Source organism: Psammomys obesus, unplaced genomic scaffold, assembly GCF_907164565.1.
Source record: "Psammomys obesus unplaced genomic scaffold, mPsaObe1.curated_primary_1811, whole genome shotgun sequence".
NCBI classification, from domain to species: domain Eukaryota; kingdom Metazoa; phylum Chordata; class Mammalia; order Rodentia; family Muridae; genus Psammomys; species Psammomys obesus.
In genome coordinates, this window is record NW_026596101.1 from 14,979,279 (window position 1) to 15,004,234 (window position 24,956).

At 43.6% G+C, this 24,956-nt stretch overlaps 1 protein-coding gene across 12 annotated transcripts in view; it reads left to right on the forward strand.

Moving 5' to 3' along the window:
- Positions 1-24,259, forward strand: part of Foxp1 (forkhead box P1) — a 382,214-nt gene extending 357,955 nt beyond the window's left edge. For 9 of the 12 annotated variants that reach the window (XM_055628587.1, XM_055628593.1, XM_055628592.1 and 6 more), the window contains 7 exons: positions 4,194-4,395; positions 4,485-4,564; positions 5,210-5,311; positions 8,390-8,511; positions 10,234-10,303; positions 14,593-14,759; positions 19,460-22,804. In XM_055628587.1, coding sequence (XP_055484562.1) covers positions 4,194-4,395; positions 4,485-4,564; positions 5,210-5,311; positions 8,390-8,511; positions 10,234-10,303; positions 14,593-14,759; positions 19,460-19,604 — 888 coding nt within the window. In that variant the 3' untranslated portion in view covers positions 19,605-22,804. Of the gene's footprint in view, positions 1-4,193; positions 4,396-4,484; positions 4,565-5,209; positions 5,312-8,389; positions 8,512-10,233; positions 10,304-14,592; positions 14,760-19,459; positions 22,805-23,782 lie in introns of those variants that run through there. The other 3 variants (XM_055628591.1, XM_055628594.1, XR_008722666.1) reach the window with 2 other exon arrangements.
- Positions 24,260-24,956: the final 697 nt, after the last annotated feature.

The window sequence follows — 24,956 nt, forward strand, 5'->3', positions numbered from 1 at the left end:
TTCAGGTCTTTCTTTTGTTCTCAGAGTCTGTCTTCATGAGAAGCAAGAGCACAAATACAAACAAAACAAAACAAAAAAAAGTTTCTTGTGGGAATACTCCCTAACAAGTCTGTTTCTGTCTGAGGTTTGCACCAGTGGTTTGTTTATTTTTTAAATGCGAGTGACTCACCATCTTTACACAGGAGGGAAATGTGCTGTGGAAAAAACTAAAGATTGATTTTTGTTTTTAGAAAGGACAGAGTACAATATTGGGTCACTGATAGTTGGGATAGTTTCAGTGGTGGAAGCTTCCAGGAAAGTCCTTCAGTATCCAAACTGAGGTAAAAAGACTGGGCTTGATAGCACAGTTGTTTGTATTTTTATTTAAAAACTAAAAGCTTGCAGCAACTTTTAAGTGACATAAGAATTTAGCTCCTGGCCAGAGTTTGGAAGAGATTATCTTTGCTGAAATCATCCCTTCAGTGGCAACTTGCCATGGAGAAAAATATCTGCGTTACTAGCTTTTCTAAACATAGCAACCTCTTCTTAAATAGAAAATGAACACAATGAGAAAAATGGGTTTTCCATCAGGGAAAGAAACCCTCCCAGTCCAGTCCCTTCCTGCTCCATGCCCTGGAAAAAGAAAAAAAAAAAAAATCTTTTAAAACCTTACCTAAGCTTAGAACCACAAAACATCGAGGCTTTCCTTTTTCACTGATGATTGTATAAAGGCTTAATAATTTAAAATTAAGATGCATATTTCAGGCTAACAGCAGAAAACCCACACTGTTCCTCATTTGCCCATTTATCTCTGTGCATGCTTGTGTGTGTGTGTGCGCGCGCGCGCGCGCGCGCGAGTCAGAGGTCAACATCCCATGTCTTCTTCAATCATTTCTCAACCTACTTTTTGAGACAGGCTCTCTTACTGAGCCTGGAGCACAGATTGGGCTAGGCTGTCTTGCCAACAAACCCAGGAGTCCTCCTGTCTCTGCCTTCCTAGGGCCGGCTTTAGAGGCATGAGCCATCACACCTGAGGGTGCTGAGGGTGTGAACTTGGGTCTTCATCTTTAGGCAAGCTCTTCCTGACCGAGTCATCACCCCAGCACCCCAGTTGCTCTTCTAAGCCCATAGTGGCTCACGATTATTTTGTGTTCAACATTTTGGGTAGACTCCTTCATTGTAAGAAGGTCCCCCTCCCCCCCAAACACCTTTTCTCAAAAAGATGGTTTCTCCTTGACACACACAGACACACACTCATGATCATCTGACAGAAGTTTAGAATTGAGGCACTTGCACAGCAGCTGCCAGGGTTGTGTCTCATTAACTTGTTGGTCCAGCCTTCTGATGGTCTTGCATGGCAAAGCCCCCTGTTTGGAGTTCTCAGCTTTTTGTCCTTCCCTTGCAGGCTACAGTCATGTTTAATTTAGAATCCAGGCTCCTTTGGCAAATTAGCAATTAGAACAATTTTGTGGGAATATGTATATGTGTCATTAGTTTTTCTGCAAATTAATAGCAAGGGCAGGGGTCAGGCAGAAATTTTCCACTTGACTGAAGCTCTTCCATTGAGACTTGGCACTTGGGTTTGGAATGGCTGCAGCTGCTCCCAGACACCCTTTTCCTCTAGGAACTGTCTTTTAATTAGTTTACCTCATAGCCATCATTACAAATATTACCGTCTCCCCTCCCTGAAATAAAATTACTGTTTCTACAAAATATTCCAGCGACATTGTGCACCACTGCACATTGATGGTGGGGTCAGTCGAATGCACCATTTAATCATTAGATCACCTCCATCCGCATCTCCTAATTAGAGTCCTTACAATACATTTTTATCTGGTAATTAGCTGAGATTGGCTGCTTCCTCTGTGGCTTATTAGAGACAGCCCAGCAGTGGGTGTGAATCATGGTGTCATCTGTCAAGCCCGGTAAACCCCTCTCCTCGAGCTCACTGTTTATTCCCAGTTCCTACCTACATTCAAAAACATCCAGAAAATTCAGCCTGCATTACCATCTTCCTGGCTTGTGCAAACCTGGAGGGATCTGTTTTCTTCATTGTCACCGTCTAGGATAGAACAAGTCCAAGTATTAAACCCTATGTAAAAGCTACAAGAGTCAAGGACTTGGCACACGTCTGATGGCATACCTTTGATGGCATACCTCTGTGTGTTGGTTCATCAATTCATCTCAGAGCTGAATAGTCAAAGCGATGGGCTTGTACCCGCTGGACTTCCTTACGGAACTAGAAAGGAGCACAGGAATGATAGATATCCTTAGGCTAAAAGAAGTCAAGAAGTGGACTGAGACCCCAGGGGCCTGGGTTTTATGCCTGCTTCCGAGAGTAAGCTCTTTAGGACTGTAGTTCTGTGTTTTAGTTCTGCTTCTAAGCCTGTAGAAGTTTTTGGTAATATTTATTGAGTGTCATTTGTAAGCAAGGATAAAAACTGTTCATGGAATCTTTTCCCAAAGCAGGCAGAATTGAGAAGTAGGAATGGTTCTAGTGCTGATTTTAGAAACTAACTGGGCATAAGAAGAGGGTGCCGAGGCTGTAGGCCCATACAAGAATGTGGATGGACTTTGAGTCTGAGACAAGGATATGGACAGGCTTCTCTTTCAGTCTGTGTAAAACATAAACAGTTTGTAATGGCGTGTGAATGGAAGGAAACCTCTCAGGGCAGGTGTTTTAGAGTATGTATTTTTATGAATGATATCCGTGGCTTCGGAAGTCTCATGCTCAGGCTTTTCAGCAGCTGAATGATCAAAGCTGTGTATCTGGGATCTTGCTACACTAATTTCGTGATCTGTCCCCTCCTTCAGCCAATGGCTAATATATACAGTTCCTGGACTCAGGTGCTTGTTACCGCCTGAGGGGGAAAAGCGGTCAGTCAGCCTTTGCTCTTCTCCACTGGCATCTTGCTCTGCCCTGTCCCTGGCCTCTATTTTGAACTTCTAGCACCTGGTTTGCAAATGTGTATTACAGTCAACTTTCTAGCACCATTGGGAGGGGCCCTGCTTGCAGCCAGACTATGCCATCTCCCCAGCTTGCTGTTTTTGGGCACTAGGGGCTTGTGCTGTGCTGAGTCAATATTTCAAGCTGAACGTAGAAACAGCTGACAGCCCTCAGCCCACCCTTTAGCTCTAAGCACCAAAACTGGGTTTTTCTGTTACTGTTCCTTTCATGATATCAGATTCCTCTTTTCTCTATCCTTCAAACTTACAGTGCAGGGAAGATTTCCATGGTCTCTTTCATTCCTATTGTGTGAATTTAAGTTGAGCCTTCCCAATACCCTGGAGCAAAGGTCTCATTTTTAATTCTACCAACCAATAACACTTGTGCTTAATGTTGAATCTGACAGCGGCAAAATGGACGTTATGGTAACTGATTTGAAATGTGGTGTGATGAAATGTCAAATAAGAGTACCTTGTAGAGGTTTCTTGGGCTTGGGAGAGGCTCTTTCAGTATTTGCTATTTCGATAAACACGATAAAAACCACTAGGTTCTTCTATAGTGTCAAACTCTAGAGAGTTTTCTTATCTCAATGAGTTTTGGAGAAGAGTCATCTCTTTAAATAGTTAAGAATTATAAGGAAGTATGTGGTATTACAGAAGGAAAGAAGGGTGTTTATTAATGGTGCTCTACACTGCTTCAGATAGGATTCACTTCCATAGCTGGACTGTTTAAAACTTTTAAGCAGCCAAATGTTACATCTTCATAGAAATAGATGTCTGCTTCCTGAGTAAGTGCTACTGTTGAGCAGAAGTCATGGGTCCATCATGCACAGTACCATGGTGTGTTCAGTTAAGTTATGCACTTAAGTCTCATAACTTCTTGCTGCTCTCTGTAGTGGCTCGGAGCCCTGTGTGGCCCCTTAATAAATCCATTGCAATTTTAAGGAGAAAAAAAAAAAATCAGGCAGCACAGCTTTCTAGTTGTAGTAGTAGATTGCCAAGAGTCATACTTGACAGGCCAGGTTTACACCGCTGGTGCTCCTTCAGTCCTCGACCTCGCTGTCATGCAGAGGAGAATACCTTCAGTTGGAAGCGAATCCTGTGTAAGCATGCCAGTCTGGAGAGGTAACCCCTGCCAGGTGTCCGCCCATCTTTCCTGTGGGACAGCAGAGGTTTCCCTTGGCTTGCTTGGGATTTCTGTTGTTTGGTTTGTTTTGGGTTCGCTCTTCTTGAGAGAGTCCTTCTAACCGAGACTGTACTCCTCACAGCTGAATCTGGTATCAAGTGTCACCCTCTCCAAGTCCGCATCAGAGGCTTCTCCGCAGAGCTTACCTCATACTCCGACCACCCCAACCGCCCCCCTGACTCCCGTCACCCAAGGCCCCTCTGTCATCACCACCACCAGCATGCACACAGTGGGGCCGATCCGCAGGCGGTACTCAGACAAATACAACGTGCCCATCTCTTCAGGTAGCTGCTCTGCCTTTGCCTGGGGCATCATGGGGAATCCGCAGCTTTTTTTTCAAGTGATCATTAACAAGACAATGATTCTTATTTAGCAGATATTGCGCAGAACCAAGAATTTTATAAGAATGCAGAAGTTAGACCACCATTTACGTATGCATCTTTAATTAGGCAGGTAAGTAAATAGCACAGACGGTGAAATGCTATCAAAAGGTGTACGTGGGGCATATTATATTGATGAAGTAGATTTAAAACCACTCAGTATGCATGCATGCTAAAACCTTTTCTATAAGGTTTTTTAAAACTGCAATATATAACATAATTGCTTTTGATTAAGTATTACAATACGATGTGATTATTAGGGAATTCATTTCACACAACAGTGAGAATGAGGCTGTTTAAAGATGGCAAGTCAATTATCACAAAGCTACAGTAATCTCTGATCCCTAGAATTAATCTGAGCTCTAAATAATTACTGAGCTTTAATCAGCTAGTGAAATGTTTTGCATTTCTCTTTGATTCTGCTTTATGAATGACTAATAAATTAATATTTCTGTACGGAAACAGAAATAAAAACTCTAAACAATTAGATAATTCCATTTCGAGTTTTGCTATTGAACTGTTTAAATACAACCATTAATCTTCGATCATTTTGTCAAACCTGTCTGAGGACTCTGCTCCGAATTCCAGGTTTTCATTTCTTCTCTTTTTTTGTTGAGTTTTTGTTTGTCTGTTTTGTTTACATTTTCGTGAACGCCAGCAAATGCTTTGGCCAGTTGGGGTTATAAATTACCTTCTTCGGATCCTTTTTGCCTCACAGGCCATTCTCGAATCTCCAGAAAAGCAGCTAACACTAAATGAAATCTATAACTGGTTCACACGAATGTTTGCTTACTTCCGACGCAATGCAGCCACGTGGAAGGTAAGCTTTGCCGTCTTGAGTTTTGACCTTTATAGAAGGGAGACTCTTGTGGAGAAAAATCCAGTTACTGGGAGATGAGACTCCTCCGCTTGCAGTGGGAGTAGGGCTGGAAGAAGGGTTTTGTTGTTGAGATGCTCAGGTGGAAGAGCGACCCCGCCCCCGCCCCCTGTAAGAGAGGTGTGGATGGAGAATTCTCTGTGGGGAAAGGAGAGGACACTGTGACCCTTAACTCTGAGGTTGGCCTTATTGCTTACAGGGACTACATGTCACCCATTCCCAGGTAACCAACAGTCATGTACAGGGGGCCGATTAGGAGCCCAGAGACACAACCAGGCCGAATAAGATCCATCAGGGGTTAGATCAAAGCTCATCAACCCCATCAGTAGAGGAAGCTATGTAACCCATGTACTCACACAGCAGAACGGCTGATTTCTGCAGAAGGCAGGGTATCAGTTATCAGAATGGACCCCCCCACCATTCAGAGGTTCATGGTTACCCTGAGGAAAAAAAGGTACTTTCAGGATTATGTACTGTGACACCATTTGCGGTAGAACCGATCAGATTCCATATAACTCCTCTAGATAACCCCTAAATGCTTGGTGACCCTTCTAAAATTCACCTGCGTTTATTCCATATGTTACATTAAGCCTTCCTCGGTAGGCATGGCGGTGCATGCCAATAATCCCAGCATTTGAGAAGCAGGAATATTGTGAGTGCAAGGCAAGGCTGGGCTACACGAATAGCCTTCACAACTTTTTTCAGCTTCCTAGTTTGAATTTGTTACACTCTCCCAAGCAAATCTATTTAGTACCACCTAGAAGTTAAGGTTTTGTCCTTATTCGTACTTTCAGTACAACAGGTGCTATTATAGGATACAACTTCCTTAATTTAATTAGGAAGAAACGTGTTTTTGTTTTCTCGTTTTCTATAAGGAAACAAAATGGGTATAGGTACAAAATTCATTCATTGGCCACATAGGGGCTAACAGGCAATTTTATTGCAGATCTTAGCCTCTTTCTCAGCCTGCCTCAGGAGATAAAACACAAAGGCTCTTTAGCCACAAATCTTTTAAAAATTTAGGAAGTAGAAGCATGAAGTAGACACTGACTTCAAATTGCTTTTTACAAATACCAAATGATCACATTTCAAAATAATTACCAGTTGCAAGTATGAATTTCAACTCATCTCACTTCCCAGCTTTGTAACGTACAAGCAGAAGGGTCACTAGTAACAAACAGTCCTGTATGAATTGCTCAGTGACTCATCAACATAGACAGTTTTTCTCTGTGTGCCCTTACTGGGACAGTGGTCTAAAAGACAACATGAAATGGTGTCACTCATCTTTCCTGCTTTTTTTTTTTTTTTTTTTTTAAAGTTGCTTTCTGGTTTAACATATATTCCTCTTTTATGAGGACTATCCTCCAAAGTATTTCAGTCTTTGTGCATTTTGATACTCAGATAAAATTTTGAACAATGAGCGATGCTACCTTGTTCCCAGCTGTCTCTCCCAAGTGTGTACGTGTACGCTCTTGATTTTGAATCGGAAGTGGCTTTATTTACTTCTGACTCCTCCACGTTCTTGGAGGAAAAAATTCCCTGTGTAACATAAATAAGAAATTAGAGTTTCATTCAAAGCTAGGTTAAGTTTATATGTGTAGATTTTTGTTTCTAAGCAACCCATCAAAAAGTTTTTCATTCAGGGATACCCTTTGATAGTCATGTCAGCGTCACGAATCTGCTTCCGGGGTTACTCAAAAGTCCCCCGGGGAACTCATTCCTTGAATTCCACTGGTGAGCAGATCAACACATAAGTAATAAAAATTGTCCTGCTGTCCTCTAACATGCTGCATCATAGAGGATTGACTTTTAGGGAAACTGAATCCTCTTAGTCACCAATTATCATTGTCCAGAAACCTGGACGACCTCTCAGAGTTTCAAAATTTGCCACCAGGACAGCGAATTACTGTAGGAGGAGAGTGTAGCTTGTCTGAACAACAAAATGCTCGGATTAAGTGAGGGCTTCTGTAGGAGGTGCTGAAAGCTTAATAGATGGTCAACTTATTCTGCCCTTGCTGAGACACTTACTCTGTATGAAAACAAACAGACAAAACAAACAAACAAACAAACAAACAAAAATGACCACAAGTCCACCACTGAGTCCAGATCAGTAAGTCAGCCAGGCAGGACTGAAGTGTATCCAGTTTGGTTACCCAGTCAGGGTCATGGGTTCTTCCAAACATACGTGACATTTAAAGCTCTTCACACTTGAATTACGTCCCCATTGTTAGATGTGAAGGACCCCAGCTATCAGTGGCCAACAATGACTTTTAAGCATAAGAAACATGGGAACCAACTACAGGAATATAGTCATTTTGCCATTGAGAGTCCTACTTGTAAGTTCTTGGCATTTACCTCAGTTTCTTGAAATTGGTCCTCCAAGTTAATTACCAGTGTTCCCAAACATTCTGGAAGGTAAGGCTTTTGCTTCGGTTGTAGACCAAACTCTTGATGCTGAGTTCACCCCCTTAGTCATCTTGGGCCATCCAAGGAGGTACTCTCAATGGTAAAATGCTTCTTCAGGATTTTCCTTAATAAAGCCTGTGCGTGCTTTGTAACACAGCTATGTATTTAGAAGTGTTCACCTTTCATGATTTAAAAATAAAGTAGCTTGTTATGAATTCCCCCATGGGTGGGTTTTATAAAGAATAGTTTTTATTCTTTATACAGCTCCTGATTTTGACAGCATTTTAACGATGTTTCAGATGAATGTAGAGGGACCTTCATGGGGCTTTGCATGCGTATTTACCAGTGTGTCTTTGGGTCGGATGGTATCAGAAATTAGGCTTAAATGCCAGAGTACCATTAATTCATAATTTAAGGTTTTTCTCAAAAAAAAAAAAAAAAAGACACTCAAAAGAAGGTCCTCCATGGGGGGAGGAGTTGGTGGCTACAGCTCTCGGGGGGGGATGGTTTAACAGATGCGGGGCTGAATGTACTGCTGTGATTTTTATTTTTTATTTTTGGAGTCTTTTCTTATAGAAAAAAATGTCAATGTTCTCTCTTTTATACTTGCTGCAGAATGCAGTGCGTCATAATCTTAGTCTTCACAAGTGTTTTGTGCGAGTAGAGAACGTTAAAGGGGCAGTATGGACAGTGGATGAAGTAGAGTTCCAAAAACGGAGGCCACAAAAGATCAGTGGGTACGTCCGCCGTGTTTGAACTTCTTAGCCCAGCTTGGATTGTGCTAACAAGTGTACCGTAGAGGCTGCTAGGCGGCGTCAGACCAAAGAACTGGTTTTCATGTTGTCTCAGTTAAAGGAAGCAAAAGAGCATTTCATCCCTCCTGTCTCGTATACCCACCAGTCCCCCTGCCCCTGCTTGCTGGTCTCTGTTACATCACATGCTAGTAGCTTTTAGGCGGCGATGCATATTAACCCTCACAAGCCATTTGCTTATGCTTATTGCATTTTATTTTCTTTTTCCTGTTCCCTGTATTGGATGTCTGTTCTGCCCCCAACCCCGTCTCCTTTTGTTGCCACTCCATCTCCTTTGCTGCTGCTCCTATCCCAGGGTGCCATTCGCACCAACCTCTCACTGCATAAGTGCTTTATCAGAGTAGAGGATGAGTTTGGGTCCTTTTGGACAGTTGATGATGAAGAGTTTATACGTGGCCGCCATATTCAACGAGGCCGTCCTCGCAAATACTGCCCCGGTGAAAACTCTGACGAGCTTGGCGCACAGTAAGAGCCTTTACTTGCTTTGTTCTTTTGTTTCTGCCGTTGCTTTGGCTTTTGCATGGTTGACTCATCCCATGTAGTATGACATTCCACCCAAGAGCAGTGCCACAGCTTTCTGCAACACAAACTAAGCGGTGTGATCTGTACATGGACCTTGCTCGTTTCTCTTTGGAACGCCAGTGCCTAGAGCGATGCTTTTACTATGTCTTTAATGCCAATGGTTGACGGTATTTTGATTCAGCAGCTTATGGGGAACCCTCCAAGCTAGGTATTTCCTGCGTGACCCACAGTCCCTGCAAGTGAGAGGAAATGATGGTTACAGTATACATCTGGTGGGATAATTTTTCTTTTTTTCCTGTGTGAACACTAGAGTAATGATAATTATGAACAAGCTAGGCACAGGGGTATGTGCCTGTAATGACAGCCCCCAGGAGGCTGAGACAGGAGGATCACATGTTTCCAGGACAGCTCGGACTTTGTAGAGACCCTGTCTCAAAAAAAACCTGAAAACCATATTGTCCCAAGCACGGGGGAAAGATTGATAATATCATTTTCTTAAAAGTCTGTTGATAAATGGACCTCATTACCTACTAGAAGCCACACCTGCCCTCAGTATGCCCAATGTAATTTTGTGGTGTTTTGTTTTGTTTTTAAAACTAGGGCAGGACTATTTTTCTTTTTCTTTTTAAAAATAGTACCTTGGCTTCTTTTACCTAGTCAATAGAAACAGCACCAAATTAAGAGCATGCTTGCGCAGACTGGGCTGTCCAGGAAAGGCAACAGCCTAAGCTCTTGCTTTGCAAAGGAGAAATAAAAGTGCCTTTCCTGTAGCAGTCAGGGTCAAGTTCAGCTGAGAAGGAAGCCTCTGAGCTGAAAGCTCCTCACGCAGTGCCAGGCACCCGGCCCTCCACCAGGCTCTCACCTTCCTCCTGGAGCCTGAGTATGTTATAATTTAAAGCATTTTCCCCAGGATGAACAGCCAGGTTCATCCCCAGAGGTATTCGCCCAGACCAACCCTGGGAAAGCTTAACTTTCCTTCATTTCGGTGACTGACTGGGAGGGGGGAAGAGTTTCAAATGTGGAAGGCTACCAGCGAACTTTTGAAAACAAAACTTTAGCGGGGACCTCTGGGTGGACTGTGTTTAACTTTGAGTCTTTATCTTTTTTTTTTTTTTTCTCACGCAGTAACCCCTCCCTTATTAAAAACATGCAGAGCAGCCATGCCTACTGCACACCTCTCAATGCAGCTTTACAGGTGAGTTTAACGGCCACCACCCCCCCCCAATCTGCAGCACAGGCGCAGGGCTCCCCCACTCATTTCAAAATATATTAGCCTCACTCTAATTAGATATTAAATTTTAATTCCGTTAAACTTTTTTCTTAAGTGCACAAAGCATCGTTCTCCCCGGAGGCAAACATCGGGCTGCTTCAGCATTAGCAGGATGCTCAGCATTTTGAATATTGTGGCAAAAAAAAAAAAAAAAAAAAAAATTAAAAGTTCACTTATTAATATTTATCAGCAGTATCATAATTTCCATCCTCTTATTTCAGAATTTCACTTGAGGCAAAAATACCACAAGTGTAATTACTCTAGCACAGCTATTAATGTGCTGGATGATAGGCCGTGGCGTCACGTGACCTTCCATTGTTCACAGGTTTAAAGAGAAAAACGAGGCTTTATTAAAGTCCATTTCAACACCTTTTCTTTCTTGGGGGAGGAGGGTGCCTGGGTTTGTTTCCTCTTGTGTAAGTCGACTGTCGAGACAACAAAAAGCGTAAGGAAAGTAGAAGTTTCCAGCCAGTCATTCAGGAAAACCCAGCATCCTAGAGCAGGATGTCTGTTGTTTCCTCCTGACAGGTTAAATCACACGTGACCACCTCAGTGAGGGTCTTCGAAGGTGTGAGCCTTGGGGGTGAGCGGCAGGAGGGACAAGCTTGCGTGTCAGGCCAGCCTTAAGTGTCTTGTTCCTCACAGTTACCACGCCACCAAGTGATTTCTAAAAATAGCCGAGTGTCTGGTATCACATCTTTTAAAAACCCAGCGCCATGCTCGGGTCTCCCTTAAGAGCTCAGAAGTAGCCAGGATCCTCATAGTCACTGTTTTGTTTCTAAACCTACCTATACTATCCTAGAAGACATGCGAGAAAGAATCTTGCAACATTTAGACCAGATGACATGTAGACAAGTCTCACTTTAGTCATCAGACACCCTTAGCCCCATTCACTATGAATACTGTAGCACCCCAGGACTGCTTGTTGATTTCTGTGATGTCTCGGGCTTTTCTTTAGGACCATAACATTTCTAAGTGAAGGCAGAAATAGGGAAACAAACACCCAAAAAGGGATGCGAGTGGGAAAAGGCTCAGAGCCTGTAGCATGATGGGAAGTGGATGAAGGAGGAAAAGGCATTGACAGCAGCCTGATTCTCACCACTTGCTAAACAAATATTGACTGAGGCCCTAGTCTGTGTGCCACAGACCTGGCTTCCCAGCTCACCCGCAGCATCGGAAGGCTCTTCCCGGATAAAAATGCCCCTGACACCAGTTCAAGGCAGACTCACTGAACTGAGCATCTCAGTAATTCTATGTATTTCTTTTTAGCCCAAACTAAATTTCCGAGTCTCCTTTAATTACTCGTGGTTTACACAGTAACTTTCGGAGAGTAAATGAAAGCCCGTTTGCACTCTGCCACTGTAAATACCATGCATTAGGAACTTATTTTCCCTGGAGTCTTGTGAAGTATGAATGTAAAGGCATCTCTATCTGGAATGGTATTAAAATTACAAGCACATTTTACATTCATGAGGCGGAAAGGGGGAAAAAAATGATCCTCGTCCTTTGCGTTCCCTTAACTACGTGACTAATTTCAATTAGCGTGCTGTATCATTACAGATGTGCTCATGCTCTGTCTCTGAGACTTGTGTTTTTGCACCCCACTGCACGCTTCTGTGTTCCCTCTGCTCCCCTGAAACTCTCCTGCAGCTTTCCAGGAACACTTTAAGGAGTGTCTCCTTTGCCCCTCCTCTTGAATTTGGATTCCCCATCAGTAGACAGCCAGTCATACAAGACAGCTTCCTGCCATGCAAATTAAATAAAGATCCTACCAGCAGGGCCTTCCCTTCCATTATCACCCACTTCCATTTTTCAAGGCAAGTAAAAATAACAGCGCAACAATATCTTTCAAAAAAAAAAATTTTACTAGAGCGCCATAACGGCGTGATACACAATTTATAAAATAGGACAGCAGAATCCACTACAGAAATAAAACATGGGCCTTGGGACAGATTGCATTATGCTCTGAAAAAGTAGAGTTACTAAGGGTAACCATAAAGCTTCGTATTTATAGACTGCCTTTTTCCCAGGGAGTGCAGAGCAGCTAACATTCCAAGAGCCGTGGTACTCGTGGGCCATCGCTTAAGAACCGTGGCGTTGCTGGCAGAGGTGCCAGTTTGATACGAAGCCACACACCGTGCCCAGGACCATTTATATAATTAGGTCCGTTATACACATTGTGACACACTTGCTCCTGAGAGCATCGGCTACAGGAAGGGCCCATTAGAAGGTGGCAATCTGTGGGTTGCACTGAGCCTTCACGTTGCAAAGGACTACTCAAGAGGCAGAGTGGTGAGCCAGGCCCTAGGGTCTTACTGTAGCCCAGTGGCTGGTGTTAAAGGGACAAGACTGGTTCTCTGTACTTACATTGTGTCTGAGAGATAAGGGGCCAAAACAAGGGCCTGCTGCTGGGTGACCTTTGTCACTGTGGCTGCTGGGCCTCTTGCCCACGATTCATAACCCACTGGCAATCAGAAATGGCTTTTACCCATAATACTTTGAGAATCAAAAAGACTAAACAGACACTCAACCTCATAGGCATTCCTATGACTGTTTCCGTGGTTTTTACGTCTCAGTTTGGGGCTTTGGACTCCAGTAAGATATCAAGGTAGCATTGGCCCCAGCTTCTCTCCCACCTTGACCGTTCAGGAGTGAAGTTGTCCAGGGAGCACACATCCCATGGTTCTTCCAGAGAGAGAGGGCCCCTCAGTTGATAGTTCGAGCAGAACTTGACATGGCGGGGAAGTGTGGCCACCGTGTGGTGTCACGTCATGCAGCCCAGCTGCAGCTGGCAGTAATAGTAACCTGCCAACCTCTTGGCCCAGATGGAATAGAAATGTTTTGTTGCGTTCAGAAAGGGCTGGATGCAAACTGGCTATCTGATGAACCATCAAGGAGTAGGAAATGGTCCCCACACTGCGAAATCATGAGATTCCCCTCATCCCTTTACTTTTAAAAAGGAAACAGATAATTCCACAAGGGAGAAAGGGGAGGTGCCTTGAGCATGCACAGGGGCGCCTGTCTAGGGCACTGGCTTTACTCAGGGGGCGAGACTGCAGCTGACTACCAAACAGACCCACCGCAGCCCAGCTCTGCTCCCGTTTTCCCTTTGTTTCTGATTCGTACCTTCTCTTTGGTGCCAGCTTTTTCTAGAATAGTTAGGACTCTTACATGACGGGCCAATGGAAGCCACGAGGCCAGGTTGTCTTGTGATCATACGTTCATTAGGATGGAAAACCAGGCATAGTGTAGTCTGCAAAGGAGACAGTTACATCTGCCTCTTTTTCCAAGTCTGTCCTCCTGAATAATAAAATAAAAAGCCAATGGGGCACACTTCCTACCCATGGGAAACAAATGGGGTTCCTTCAGTCCGGTGGTGCTTTTGACAACTGTCCACATTGTAGACGGGGTGGCCATCACGTTTGCACTTGGTATGACAGAAAATGAACAGTAATCTATCAGACTTTCATATGTATGTATGGGGGTTGTCTTTCCATACTTTTTTGCTGATGCTCATTTGGAATGACTTTATGGATATACTTAGTCGTAAAGGAAATACCCTCTTTCTTTTTTTTTTTTTTTTTTTTTTTGGCTAAACATTTTTTTTCTTCACTTTCAAAGTCCTTCATGATTTTTAGTCTGAGGCTGAAAGACTGTGTGGTATTACTGTCATCTGGTGATGTCAGCCTTCACTCAGCAGGTTCAAAAGTCATTAAAATGGGAGTGATGGGGAGAAAAAACTGATTCCAGTTCCATAACCTCTTCCTTTCCTATGGGTGTTTATGGAAGTTCTCATAAATTTGAGCCATGTGGCCATATAACTTGATCAAATCTCAGATATCCAATAGTGCAGTCATCAAAATGGATAAAGAAATGAAAATTCCATTATATTTCACTATGATCTGGAAATATTCAGTTCTTCTTAAAAAAAAAAAAAAAAAGGCCTTGGCTATACACTCTTATTAGATACCTTTGTCTAAACTGTATGACTCCAGCAGGAGACTTCGCCCATGAACTCCTTGGTAACCAGATAGCATATCCAGACAAAGCTCAAGGCTCCTAAAGCAAACTCCTACAGCTTCTGGAAACCGTGATGCTGCGAACTTGAACCAAAGGCTGTCAAGCACGGCACACATCCCTAAGTCAGAGCGTTCCTGTCGTGTTCCCGTCTTGTCCCCGTTGTGATTTTATTCGGTCTCTCTCGGTCCATGCAGGCTTCCATGGCTGAGAACAGTATACCTCTGTACACTACCGCGTCCATGGGCAACCCCACGCTGGGCAACCTGGCCAGTGCCATCCGGGAGGAGCTGAACGGGGCCATGGAGCACACCAACAGCAACGAGAGCGACAGCAGTCCGGGCAGATCCCCTCTGCAAGCCGTGTGAGTACTGTCTACCCAAAGCTTTCTGTCGCCTGCCCCCAGCCTCGCTAGTAAACACACCAACAAGCTCCACTTCTGCACAGCTCCCATATCTCTCCCGATTTCTTAGGAGCCCTGGGGTCGCTTGTTAGCACACAAGAGGACTAGCCGGTAACTTCCTCCTAAAAGCCAGTAGCTTCACCCGCTGTACGTGCACACAGCAAGGAAATGAGAAGTTTCCTCCACTTTGCATCTCAGATCGTTATTGAAGCCACACTGTGATTTTTTTTTTTTTAATTTAAATCAGTGTACACCCCTTTGAGAAAGCTCATGGTGAGTTCACCTCCCAGGCAAGCCTAACCTAGCGAGGAAGAAGACGCTTGTTTACCTGACCGCATGCTAAGTTTAACCACTTGAACCACGACACCGCGGCATTATTACCGAGCATGAATGGTGGCACAAATGAAAGGCAGCATGATTTATAGATTGCTCTTAAAATATCAAAAGGAAAATTAATAGGAGCATTACAGCAGCAGACGGCAGGATAATGAGAGCACATATAACTGAATGAAGCAGTGGGCAATGGAAAGTGCCTGGGCTGAATGCGAATGACACCAGGGCCAGGCAAGGCCTCAGCGAGGCCACCAAGTTGGGATGCGCCTTTGTGGTTGGTGAAGGCTGGAAACTACTGCCTCTGCTATACCCCCCCCTTTTATTCCTAGGAAGGGTCCTAAAACAGACAAGAAATCATGTGACTCCAGATGCTCAGGGGTGCAGTGAGCCCAGCTGTGGATGACAGTCTGCCTTTCAGGGAGTTTCTCCAAAACCATAGCCCACTTAAAGTAACTGGACCAGTTCAGTGTTTCCAGTACTGTCCGCTCCAAGAATAGGCCACTTGTCTCCACATTCTTTCGGAATTACCGACCAACATCTTATTTTAGGAAATTTGAGTGATGGGAATGGAAAATGTGACCTTTAACAAGTACGGACAGAACAGACTGGCATCTAGTGACAAAGGGGGGCAAATGGTATCTGCCAGCATAATGGAGAAGTTTGAAATCTTACTTTCTAGCATCTGAGTCTCGTGCCCTAAGTGCTTTGAAAGGGATCTTCTGAGGCAGAAGTGATGTGTTTTAATTTGCGGGCATAGTCTCCCAGCAAAGGCACCCCGGCATTTGGGAATGTGTCTGTCTTCCCCACTGTTGCCGCTGGATTTCATCTTCCCCGAAGAGTCTGATTCTTTTGTTACCTCACAGACATTCACTGTCACTGTGACGTTTCATGCCAGTATTCAGAGAGTTCAGAGCAGTTGTAAATTAGTGTATTAGCCACACCAAGACACAAAGATAAAGAATATATGAAGTTACTGAGTGGAAGAATCACTGTTTTCTCAAAATCCGTTCAAACTCCACGGAGTTACTTTCCTATTAGTAAAAAGATCAGTCACGGGGCGGTGGCGGGGGGGGGGGGGGGCGGGCAGAAGAGTAAATTTAAAAAAGGGAAAGGTCCACAGAGACAGGCATATCAGCAATGGAAGTTCATTTGTTTAACAAGATTGAATGAACTGCAGATGTGCCCCCCCCCCAAAAAAAAAAAAAACCAACTGTATTTTACAGCAGTCATCCTGGTACGTAACAAAGCAAAGCCTTGAAATGCTTGAAAAGAAAAAAAATAAATAAATAACAAAACAAAAATTGTCCCTGCATAGCGCTATGAAAACACGATGATCACACGTTGGGTCTGTGCCTCATGCCCTGCGGTTCTCTGTGCCAACAACAGCTTCACCGTGCTACTATCAGTGTCACAGCCAGTTATCTCGCTGACCCCGTACTTCCATTAAGAGACTTCTGTAATGACAGAGATTTCACTCTCGTCCAGCGTGCATAAAATTGTTTTTTAACCCTTCCAGTCTATTGAAATAAATCAAGCCATAAACTTTACAAGGCTTACAAGACAGTTGTTAGCACATAGGCAGTGCTGGAACGCAGCCCTGCCCTTCGCCTTGCTGCGAACACAAACCACCGTGTCGCCCTTCCCTTTCAGAGCACAGTCGAAGGTAGTCACGTAATGACGGTTTAGGGGCAGGAAGCTCTCATTCTGAGCGGAGCTGACGGGCCACCGCACCGAAGGCTCTGTGCTGCCTGTGTACCCTGAGCAGGAAGGAACACAATGCCTTCAAATACTGGTCGACAGTAGCTAAAAACTCACGTGTTCCCAGACCAGCCGTACAAAAGGATTACTCAGATGTAAGGGGAACGGAGAGATGATTTTTGCTTCGCTATCCATTGGGAGCCCTCTTGGAAACAGCCGATGCTGGAAAGAAAGGGCAGGCCTGGTCGGGGGAGGCTTGAGATGGGCAGTCACTGTGTAGGCCTGTTCTGTAGTAGGCACGCTATGTGTACACCTGGGGGAGGAAAGCCTTTAACAGTGCCTATCTGACACGGAAGGCTGAAGAATTCCTACCGTCATACTGCCATAGATTTTCAGCTCGTCCCAAAGCAGATCTAGTTGGTATTTGTTGGCCATTCAGTCTCTGATAAGCACTGGGATACATCTATCTACCTGTGATTGCAGGCAGTAAATATTCAATGAAGTTTTGGGAGAACAAAATACACTCTTTGGTGTTTTCTAGGGCTTCCAATCCTTACCTCCAAGGCTCTGTATAATAGCATCAGGTTGTAACCTGAGAACCAGAAATTGTTAAGTACTAAGTGTGACAGCTTTTGAAAATTGAAGCAGGAGAGTATTACTCTGGAAAATCACAGTTGGGCCCCAATAACTGATTTGAAGGACAGATTCCTGTTTCCGGGCGTTACTAAACCCATAAAGCAGTGGTGATGGAGTGACTGATGAAGTCACAGTGAAATCAGGAGACAGAAATAAGCATCCACTGTGGTCAGTAATGCCGGGGGTGAGCACAAGGTAACTTGGACTCTACCTCTCACCTGCGCACAAGGATACTCACTGTCTTTTAAAATCAACGCTTGGGACGCCGAGATCAAGACTCACTTGATAGCCCCTCTGCAAATTAATATCTCAATAAATCAGGAGGACCATAAAGATGTTTTGGCCTCTGCTCCAACAATTCCATTCTTAGACATTTATCCCATAGAGGTAAATCAACAGAAAGAGGGAGATTAATGGCCAGCAGTGGCTTACTGCATCATGCAAACAGCGGAGGGAAAGAAAGGCGATTGCAGAATGCCCTGTGTAAAGGGACTGACCTACAGCAGGCGGGCTCTCCCGTAACCAGCAAAGCTGTAATGGAAAAGCCAACAAAATAAAAAATAATAATAGCCCCACCATATCTAAGCATGTAATGATATGTTCCTCAAAGGGAAGGGAGAGGGAAGCACTAACCCTAACCTCAGCTTACCACACAGGCATGTGGCGTGCTCAGTGACATTGGTTCCCCAGGCATGAAAGGACACTGCCCTCTTGGAAATGTTCGACTTTTCTCTTGAAGTTATGAATATTTTTCATTCAGGGGCTCTACAAGCTATATAGCCAGGCCTGGGCCTTATTTCAGTAAGAAAGATGAACACAACTATTAAAAATTTTAAGTAGCTGGAGCGAACATACAAAATGTACTGTGAGGCTCTGGTTTGTTTTGCAAGTGGTTTTTAAGACTATGGGCATAATTGTTTAAAGCTATTTATCTGACATCTGGGTCCCCCCACCCCCGCCCCCTATGCTGTGCTAATTTTAGTGTCAATTGATTTTGAAGGTTCCTATCTTCTAGGGCAGTCCAAAGTGTGCCTCTGTTTGTTTTTAAATGGTTCCAGGGGCCTTTGGGGCTTGCACACAGCATCAATTATTTAGCAAGCCCGCCATCCCCAGCACCGCCTCTTATTACTAATACTTGATAATGTCCATTCTAAGTCCCTTCCACTTGCAGCCTGCCTCAGAGATGGGTGCATTTTAACTTGAATGGTTCTTTTACATATCAAAAGCCCCCCGCAACAGAAAGTCATTTGTATTTGCAAAAGATCGGTTGTAAATATGATTTACGGAACAGCTTTTCGCAGTTGTTATCAGAGTGGTTTTGTGTGATGGAGCCAGCCCCCTTCAGATGAACTGAGCCCCAATCCATAATGAGAAAGTTGGCAGCTCTCAAGGCAGCGAGAGTGTCCCGGTGGCGGCTACCAGCCGGGCCTCATGCTTTGCCTTGTTTACAGCTGACAGCGTTATTATTCTGATTGGGGCTCTGCTCTCTTATCATATTGTTGTGTCGGGCGAGCCTTTTCCTCTCCGTTTGTGTTTCCTGGCAGGGCTTTTCTTGCCTTATTGACAGTTTGTAAAAATATGCATTAATTTGGAGCTTCAAGCATGTATCATGGTGTCTCTTTGCTGTGTTTGCTTGAAGTTGATTAATGATAGAACCTCGCTCGGGGTCGTCCTCTGGAGGGTTCTTTCACAGGTTCTGCATGTTAACTAGCAAAGCGGAACACACAGCAAGCCTCCCGTGCTCAGCGGTCCCCCACGAACCACCGCTGTATTACAGATTCCGCCTCACATAATTATTTGCAGGATGGCATTCATCCGCCCAGGATGTCACTGTGGGGCCCCTTATTTGGTACCCAAAAGCGTGGCCCTGGGACCAGCGCCATCACCTGCAGTCTCTTAGAAATGCATAGTCCAAGCTCTATTCACTGTACTGTCACGAGGTCCTCATGCCCCAGCACCAGCATCAATCTGGATGTCTTCCTCTCTCTCTGTAGGCATCCCGTACACGTCAAAGAGGAACCCCTCGACCCCGAGGAAGCTGAAGGGCCTCTGTCCTTAGTGACAACAGCCAACCACAGTCCAGATTTTGACCATGACAGAGATTACGAAGATGAACCAGTAAATGAGGACATGGAGTGAACCTCTGGACGGGCCGACCCCTGAGACCGAAGATTGGGGAAAAAAAAAAAAAAAAAAAAAGCAAAACAAAACAAATTAAAACAAACAAACCACGTCAAAAGTTAGCAGTGAAGCCGTCCTCCGCTTGTTGTACAGTCTGGAGGATTTTCGCTACATTTTGACGACTCTGAAATGTGTTAACTCTTAGTGCCATCAAGAATCCCATTTGGGAGTATTTTTGATTTTTCTACTTTTTGTTGACAAAAGGGATTTGTACTCTGTGCATTGGACGGACCTGTTTGGTACTTGGGATTTTCCTCTCTGAGTCAACATCAGTGTTGTAAATTCGATAAACGGATCGACTTTTAGCAGCAGACTTTGAACTGCAGTTCTGTCCCGCCAGCCCCGGACATCCAGGACACCCCGACTGAGCTCGCGCCCTGCGCTGCAGACCAAGCCTTCGCCCGATTCAAGACTCCAGTGGACGACCTATTTGCACAGCACTGCATGTTGATATCACTGCCTTTACTCACTTTGGGTTTTTTTGTTTTGTTTTGTTTTCATTTTCGTTTTTGCTTCCAGTTGGGATGGGGGAAGGCCTTTGTGTGTGTATTGGGGGGAGGGGTTAAAAATAATTATCCCAAACTTTTTAATGTATTGCAATTTTTTTTTTTTTTTTTTTTTTTTGCTTCTTCTATACCATTTTAAGTTCTGACCTCAGGCCTCCATTTGGGCCCATGGCCTCTTGGAGGCTTCACATTTTCTGTACCTTGTGATGAATGTTAATAGGTGTTTTTATTATACAAAGCTGAATGTCATTTCTCGTCTGTAGTTTTCTGGCACTCATTCCATTTTCCTATAGACATCACCATGTTTCTCTCAAGTTTCAAAAAAAAAAAAAAAAACAAACAAAACAAAACATTCCGTTTTGGTCTTTTTCCAAAAAAAAAAAAAAAGATCCCAAAGACTGCACCTTTGACCTGAAGGTCCTCTCACAGGGACATGACGTCCTGCCAGAAGGAGAAGGAATGACAGGAAAGAGAAGAGAGAAACCCGTGTTGCGCACACACTCTAGGAACACAGCAGGCTCATTTCACAGGAGCAGCCCTGGGGTTGGGATGGGGACTGTATGAGACTCCCCTTTTATTTTCGTAGTGCCCACAACGGTGAGTAACTGCCGCCACATTCTCTCAGCATCAGGAAACATAGCCGAGAGAGAGACTGAAAAGAGTCAACAATCCCTAACAATTAGACCGTCTTGATGGCCGTGGAAGGTGTTCCCTCCTCCCATCAGGTGGCCAGGACCGCAGGCTCTGAGTTGTCCCTAACGGCCTAGGCTGCTTTGTTTGCGAAACGACCAAAAAGCCAGATTCCCTAAGCAACTTTACTCAACCGCCTGTGATAAGGCTGAGTTCAGACCTGCTTGGTGGCATTCATCTGTTTTAATGCAAATGAGACTTCATGTTGAACTTGTTACGGGAGTTAATGAGGACTGAGCTCAGCAGATGCTAATGTGTCGGTTTCCAGCGCACAGAGTCCGGACTGCAGCTCAGTCTGCGAGGCTCACGAGCACCGCCCCACCCAGTAGCACAGAAGAGGACTCCAGGTAGACGGAGGCTCCGGGGACCAGGGCCCAAGGAGGGTGAAGCTCTAGGTCAGTGTATCCTCAGCCCTTCAAGCCCCTCCACACTTCCATCTGCACTCACCTCCCTGGAATTTATTTATCTAGGGCTGTAACTCTTGTTTGGGTTTAGTTTGTGAGCCTTTCAGAGCTTAATTTATATACTTTGTACCTTTTTCTTTTTTCTTCTTTTCTAAAATTACCAAAGATATTACGCAAAGGTAAATTATTTTCTTTTATGCTTTATCTGATGAAGCCAAATATCCTCTTATTGTTGATCAAAGGAGGCAAAAGGATTCAGAGGCAGATGATGAGGTCCAGGCTATTTGCCATCAACAGAGTTCATTTAGCAGACTCAGTAGGAATTGCAACCAAAGTTTTTTACTTTTTTCTACTTTTGTTGTTTTTTGGGTTTTTTTTTTTTCTCCTTTTTTTCTCTACCTATACAGAGACCAAAACAAACTCCTGTAAGGAGAAAATACGGGGCTGCTGCAGAGAAAAGAAACCCGGACAGCAGTATTAGAGCTCCTATAGAAAGAACGGGGTACCATCTCAAAGAAAAGGAAATGAATGTATGATTCTGAAAATTAGTGTATGAATCGAGGAGACATCTAGGATAAACTCAGATTGCTGAGAAGTATCTGGCTGCACTAGGCCACTTCTGGAATAAAGAGATTTTTAGAATGCTCTTATGCCACTTTTCTTTAACAGCTGTGCTCTGATCACGGCATTAATTTTGGTTTATCTTGGCATCTATCCTGTAGTTCCCTTTGGCTTTTTGTTGTTGTTTTTCCTTTTTCAGATTATGATTCAGTCAGCATTTTTCATTTACACACAAAAAAAGGTGGCATTCCCATCCATTCATAAGCTTAGAATAGAACATCTTTGGCAATTACCTGTGAAAGTTTGCCCTGCTTTCTACAGAGGGGCGGTCTGTGGTTACTCGTGCTCTCCCCCACCCCTCACCCCTGCCCTCCCACACACACTTTTCCAGGCAGCTTCATGAAGTGCAGGCAGTAGCCAGGCAGGGTCATGGGAAGGGGGCCCTGTGCTTCTAAACTGAGTGGTTGCTGGTTAGATATTCAAAAGAGGATAAAAATCTGGTAGATTAGTTCATTCTCAGCATGTGTAGCTAGACATGAGTAAAGATAACAGCATGAGAACTGTTAGTACGCATACCTCAGTTCAAACCTTTAGGGAATGATTAAAAATTTTTAAAAATATACATTTCACTCAGTTGCACTTAGTCGTATGTCTTGCATGCTTAGTCTAAAGACTGTAGCAAAAAATAAAAAAGAAAATTAGATTTTACATATCTTTGCAGGTGTCACAGCCTTGCAGAAGAACCAACTGAAAAAAAAAAAGTTCTCAGGCTTTACAGCAAGCAATCTTCACTCTGACTTTCACGGTTCCGATTCTGTCCCTTGGGGGGATTACGGTCGCTTCTTTAGAATGGGGTTGACTCGGTTGTACATATATCCCGATGTGTCTGTGTGAATCGTTGTCTTTTGAGGGGGAGGGCCGAGGGCAGTTTTTTCTTTTTAATTATTTTATTTTTTAGGTATTGTTCCTAAAAAGGAATAAATGCATACACTTGTTTGTCAAAACATCTTTGCTTTTTGTGCAACTACATTTTGTTAATGATACTTTTTTTTTTTAAAAGAGGAAAAACAAACATCTTTGGGGGGAAAATCTACTGTATTGTAATGGATTTGCAGTCAATGCTGCACATGTACTTTATTTCATTACCTTGACTTACAAACGTTGGATGACATCTTGACGTGTGGGAGGAAGGAAGAAACTACACTTTTTTTGGCTTTTAAATTGTAACATAGTTGACATAATTTGTTTTCTATTCTCATTAATTGGAACATTTTGTACAGGTTTGTGGGGTGGGGTATGTGTGAGGGTGTGTGTGTGTGTGTGTGTGTGTTTTAATCTGTTTTTGATACATTCCTGTTCCTTGTGTTTACCCTGCCACTGCCTTCTTGACTATCTTAAACAAGTTCCTAAGTTTGAAAAGAGAAAAAAAAAAAAAAGTTGTTAAAAAAAAATGTTCTCTCCTGCTGCAGTCAATATTTTTGCATGATGAAATTTCAGGCTCACACTTTCAGAGTTTTATCAGTAAAGTAGTAATTAATAATGGGAACTGTTGAAAATATTGAACTTTTTTTGTATAAAAAAAAAATTACAAGGTCCCAAGGTGTAAAGACAATTTGTTATATTTTATTTCTTTTCTTAGTAAGAGTCAAGCAAACGGGCGGGAGGTTGGCCCATTTGTCAGACACACAGGCTGGGGACCCACTCTTGTTTGTAGTGTCTATCTGTACGAGAAGGCTTAGGGCCAGCAAAGGGAACTGTCAAGGCTTATGTGACCTAGCTGCCAATCCCCGCCCCACATCAGAAGACAGCTGACTTCATATTCCCAGCATCTCATCGCCATAATGAAGAAAGCCTTGGTTAAAAAAAAAAAAAAAAAAAAAAGTAGAACCAAAATATAAACCACTAGCTCTTTTTTTTTTTTTTTTAATTACAAAATTGAATTGAGAAGTCTCTCCTCTCTTTTTCCACATTCTAGCTGAGCTCTCGGGCTCCAAGGGCATAAAGCAAGACTCTGCTGATGATGTTGAATTTTCTTGGTACCTTTTGATCAATGCCACACCCTCCTGACAGGCCGGAAGTATTTAGAAACTCGGTTTCCCTTTATATCCTAAGAAGCAAATGGACAAGTTCTAATGGTGTCTCATGGGTCCACTGTAACTCGAAGCAGTCCCTGCTGCCCAGGAGCCTGGGTTCGGATGGTGCCGCCTGGGTTGTGAGCGCGGTGCTCCCTCTATTTGTGCTGCCACTAACAAGGATTGTTTTGTTTTGTTTTGTTTTGTTTTGATAAGGCATAAAAGAATCTCATTCTTTGACATCAACTGTAATTCCATCATTCCATGTCTGTGGATACAGACAATAATGATTAAAAAGAAAAATGTTGTGTAGTCAGTACTAACTACTGACGCGAGAGCATTCTCAGATGCAATAAAAATGCTGGTTGTTCACACTGGTAGACTAAGTTGCCAGAGACTTAAGTTTTTTCCCCACTTCTGACCTACTGAGACTGGGTGGCAGGCACACCCGTCCCCTCCCCCACACGCTGCCTCATAGCAGATGCTCCAAGCCAGATTCACAATGAGCCCTCACCAGCGTCCGGTCCGTGAGCAGAGTAAGGGAAGCAGTTCACAAAAAGGTCCCATGGAAAGTTGGAGGGGCTGGCTCCTCTGAAGAGAGAACACTCTTCTTCACCAAATTTGATTAAATAAGTTAAAAAAAAAAACTCAAAAGTTTGATAACACGAAGAGCCAAGCTAAAATTTCAGAGGAAAGCAATTTCATGAATAATTCATTGACATTTCACATCTGCAAGATCAGTCATCCAAAGAAAACGCTAACATCAGAACCATGCACCATCTACACTATTCTCATCAAGAAAGTTCTTTGTATATAGTGATAACTGCTTAGATTAGAACAAATGATTTTATGAAAATATTTTATCAAAAGTGGGCTAGGTTAACCACACAGAAGATGACAGAGCCAGACGGAGAACCCCGGGTCCCTGGAAATCACCTGTTATTTTTAATTCTATAGCTTTAGAAAAATGTGCTTTTTCTCCTTACCTTGGTCCTATCATACATACTCCAAGGACTAATGAATTTAGCTATGTTCTTAACACAAATCTCACTGGCAGTAGATTGGTGGCGCACGCCT